The sequence below is a fragment of the Peromyscus eremicus genome, chromosome 1, assembly GCF_949786415.1.
Source record: "Peromyscus eremicus chromosome 1, PerEre_H2_v1, whole genome shotgun sequence".
In the NCBI taxonomy this organism is placed as follows: Eukaryota; Metazoa; Chordata; class Mammalia; order Rodentia; family Cricetidae; genus Peromyscus; species Peromyscus eremicus.
In genome coordinates, this window is record NC_081416.1 from 37954132 (window position 1) to 37958259 (window position 4128).

At 45.2% G+C, this 4128-nt stretch overlaps 1 protein-coding gene across 2 annotated transcripts in view; it reads left to right on the forward strand.

Annotated features, from left to right (window-relative positions):
* Positions 1 to 4128, forward strand: part of Tjp2 (tight junction protein 2) — a 47048-nt gene continuing 42920 nt past the window's right edge. The window contains exon 1 of one of the 2 annotated variants that reach the window (XM_059259563.1): positions 1 to 271. In XM_059259563.1, coding sequence (XP_059115546.1) covers positions 200 to 271 — 72 coding nt within the window. In that variant the 5' untranslated portion in view covers positions 1 to 199. The remainder of the gene's footprint in view (positions 272 to 4128) is intronic. The other variant, XM_059259559.1, reaches the window with a different exon arrangement.

A 4128-nucleotide genomic window follows, 5' to 3' on the forward strand; every position in this document is an offset into this window, starting at 1 on the left:
ACTCTCTTTGTGCCTCCCTAGTAGTGCTTTTCAAAGCGCTTGGCGTCCCTGCTGTATGGCTGTGTCACTGTGAGATGACAACAGGATTTGCTGGGAATGTGGGCCACTATTGTATCCGCCTTACGTAACCACGTGGAGTGCTGGAAATGGGTGAGCAGCCTGGGAGGTAGGCAGTGGCCAGCCCTGACTCTGTGGAGCCATGAAGGCCGCTCAGCTATTCCAGAGGGTGTGGATCCAGGCATTTAAAAAGTTGGAGAGATGGAAAGGCCATGTGAGTTCTTCAGCTTTCGCCTCCCTTTCCCATGCTTTCTCTGCCGGAGGGGAGGGGGACAAGCCCTTCACACAGTGGCACAGTGACTCCTTTATCCTCGAATTTATTTGTGTCTTGGCAGCTTTCAGGGACAAATTGTGAGATTGCATGCAGAATGTGGCTTGCAGTCAATGGTAGAATTTTAAATACTTGTCTTATTTTGAGCAGACCTAGGTGAAATTGATAGCCGCTCACTGGGTTTGTGAGTCAGACTGTCGATTCCTAGGTGTTGGCAATTTCAGCGAGCTTGGCTTCTTGGGTACAGATTAGAGAATGTTGTGTTTGGGATCAAACATTTGACCTTCTTATCCTGTAGAAGCCGATATTCCGATGATGGGGCTTCCACATTACAGGAGAGATTTCTGACATCAGTTTTAGTACACAGGGCACTGTAACATAGATATTTGCTGTATGGCTTGGACTGTGATTAAGTGTATCCTTAAAGCAGCTTGGGGTGAATTTTTGTTCTTAGCGGTCTCTCTCCCTGGAAAGCAGCAATGTATAGACGTGGAGCTTAAAAGTTGGCTGTTCAGGGTCACTACAGGCAGTCACAACTTAGTTATCTGCCTGTGGCTGGTTTTAAATGTTTCCTTTTGTGTGTGTTGGGAGTGCACATGTGTGTCCAGGGGTCAGTTTGGGGTGTCATTCTTCAGGAGCTGGTTTTGAGACAGGGTCCCATAGAGCCTGGTACTTGCCAAGTCTGCTAGACTGGCTAGCCAACAGGTCCCCTCCTGTCTTCCCCTCCCCAGGGCTGGGATGACTGGGTGTTTTTGCCTAGGCGCTAGGGACTGAACTCAGGTCCTCGTGTTAATGGTAAGTACTTCTACCCCCGGAAGTACCTTCCCAGCCCTAAAGGATAGTTATCAGTTTGATCAAGGTTTTCCCAAGAAAATGAGCTCTATAAAAGGCCTAAAAATAACAGCGTGAAGAACTATTTGCTTTTAGTGTCATTCTTTAAATAACCTATACACAGAGCTTCCTGTTTGCAATAGGCCACATAGCTCCTAACTATCCATGGAGTGACTTCTAGGAGTGACTTGTTCTCATATGGAGGATGTTACCATTAGTGTGCCTTTTAGGGAAAGTAAAGTGATCAGAGAAAATTATAGAAAGCATGAGGAAGCCGCTTCAGGTGGCTGAAATCTCATCCCCGAGGTTGAAAAGGTGCCCTGGGCCCATAGGTGGAGTCCCGATCTGAGGAGATTGGAGTCGCAGGTCCTTCTGTGACTTTCCCTGTTCAAGATTCTCTGCCACCTTCATGTTCCTAGTAAAGATGCTTTTTAACCTTTAAAAAGGGAAAGAAAGGCGCCGAGGGGTCTGGAGCATCCTGGGCTCTCCCACATGATGCCGGTCTCAGGCTGTACCCATTGCACTTGTCCTTGTACCCCTCACACTGATGACACTGTCCCCACCTGCCTTCCCCCAGCAGGAGTGGTTATGCTCCCTTCTTTTCCCCTTGCAAAATTGAAATCATATTAAAACTTCTGGAACTAGACACTGCCTTGGATGTTAGGTCCTCAGCCGGAAGTCAAGCGCCCCTTGATGATCCCTTGAACTTGTGAGATGATTGGTACCTCCAAACTGCTTGAACATTGAAAGCATGATGCATAACAGTACCATGAGTTCATCGCACTCTCCCATCCCCACCATGGGGCAAACCTCAGCTCCCCCGTGTCCCATCTCTGCCTCCCTCCCAGGCTGCTCCATCTTCAGTTTATATGCTTCAGTCCTTTGCTTTTCCTTTGCACTTTTACCGTATATGACATACCTACACACACGTTTATCACTGAACAAACCACGAGGGTTGTTAGCATTTTTAAATAAGTTACTATTTGTCTGTGTATGTGTGTGGGCATGAAGGCCAGGGGATGACTTGTGGCGTCTATTTTCTCCTTCAGCCATTATGTGCGTCCAGGGAGTGAACTCAGTTCACCAGATTAAGCTATTTCAGTAGCCCTCGTGGCTTCTTGGGGGAGGGAGAGTCGGTTTTCTTCAGAGATGTGGCCCCTGAGAAGCTGTGCGTGCACTAGCCCTGTATCCATGCACACACTGGTCACTAAATGGGCTCAGTGGGTTAAGTTTAAAAAAAAAAAAAGTGCATGAAGTTGGAAGGGGAAAGTCGGGTGGGAAATAGGGGGCAAAAAGGAGGAGGATTTGATCAAAATGCATGCATTGTATGTATGTATGAAGTTCTAAATAAGTTTTAAACACATGTTTAATGTTACATTAAACTAACATTCATCATTTTAACCATTTCTAAGTTCAGTAGTGTTCGGATGTTCACATTGTAGGGAAGCATGGTTTGTTTTTCAAACTGCGTGTGAAAAAGATGTCACACTCTTCAGATCCTCCTGGAGTGCTCCCCCCCCCCTTGAATTGTGTTGGAAGTGTCTGTGTTGTGCAGTGTGTTTGGGGCCTGCCCCTTTCCGTTGTGTACCTTGTGTTTGTCCATTCTGTTCTGGAGGCCATTTGCAGGTGACAGCGGGTTAGTTTTACTCAGGCCACAGCTAAAACCGAAGGTGGCAAAGACGTCTGTGTCTGTGGAGAAGGAGTTTCTAGTTTTGTTTCTCTCGAGAAGGCTTACGATTGAGATTATATTAAAATAGCTGCTGAAAGATGGTCTTAGACATAGTAAACTTCCGGAGAGGAAGGACAGTAAAGCATGTCTAGAAAGCTGGACCACAGACATCTCAGGTGCCAGATTGCCTACCCACCTCAGGTGTGGAGGTAGAGGTGGGAGTGTGGCTCAGTGAGAGGGCATTTGCTGATCATATTCCCTAGAACCTACAAACAGCAACTGTATTTGTTACTTTTCTGTTGCTGTGATAATACACCATGAGGAGGGCAGTTTGTAGAAGAAAGAGTTTATTTAGGCTTATGATTCCAGAGGGGTGAGAGTCCTTCATGTCAGCCAAGCAGCAGGAGAGGCCGCTGGAGGAGCTGGCCGAGAGCTCACATCTTGACTCTCACAAAGCAGAGAATAACCAGAAATGGCACTAATTTGAAATGATGCCTGCCTACAGTGACATCCTAGACCAACTGGGGACCACGTCTCCAAATATCAGCGCCTATGGGAATAGTTCTCATTCAAACCACTGGGACAGCCAGAGAACTATTGAATTTTATAGAAATTGCCTTTAAAAACGTTTACAAGTAATAGAAATTGTTGTCTTAGTCATAGTCATAGAATGGAGAATAGATAGTGCATCTATCTCTTGGCTTATTGGAAAGAAAAAAGTGACCACCTATTTTGTATGCGTGACATTGTGTTCTAGGAAGCTGTGGGACAAAGATGAGTCAGACATCAAAAGCTCACTTGAAAATCTTTCATCCTCCTCCTCCTCCTCATCATCATCATCACCACCATTATTATTATCATCATCATCACCATCATCATTATTGAGACAGAGTCTCACTGTGTAGCCCTACCCAGCCTGGGGCTCACTATCTACAGTAGGCTGGTCTTGAACTCCACCTGCCTCTGTCTCCCAGGTGCTGGAATTTCAGGTGTGCTCTACATGCATGGATTTTTTTTACTTAAACATTTAAAGAGATTTATCAATTAATATATTTATAGAGACATTACCTTAATTCCTTTCTCCCTTCCTTCTTTTCTTTTCTTTTCTTTTCTTTTCTTTTCTTTTCTTTTCTTTTCTTTTCTTTTCTTTTCTTTTCTTTTCTTTTCTTTTCGTGACGGAGTCTCACTTTGTAGATCTGGCTGGTCTGGAACTCACAGAGATCTGCCTGTCTCTGTCTCAAGAGTGCTGTGACTAAAGGCATATGCCATCATGACTGGCCAGCAATTGTTTATTAAAATA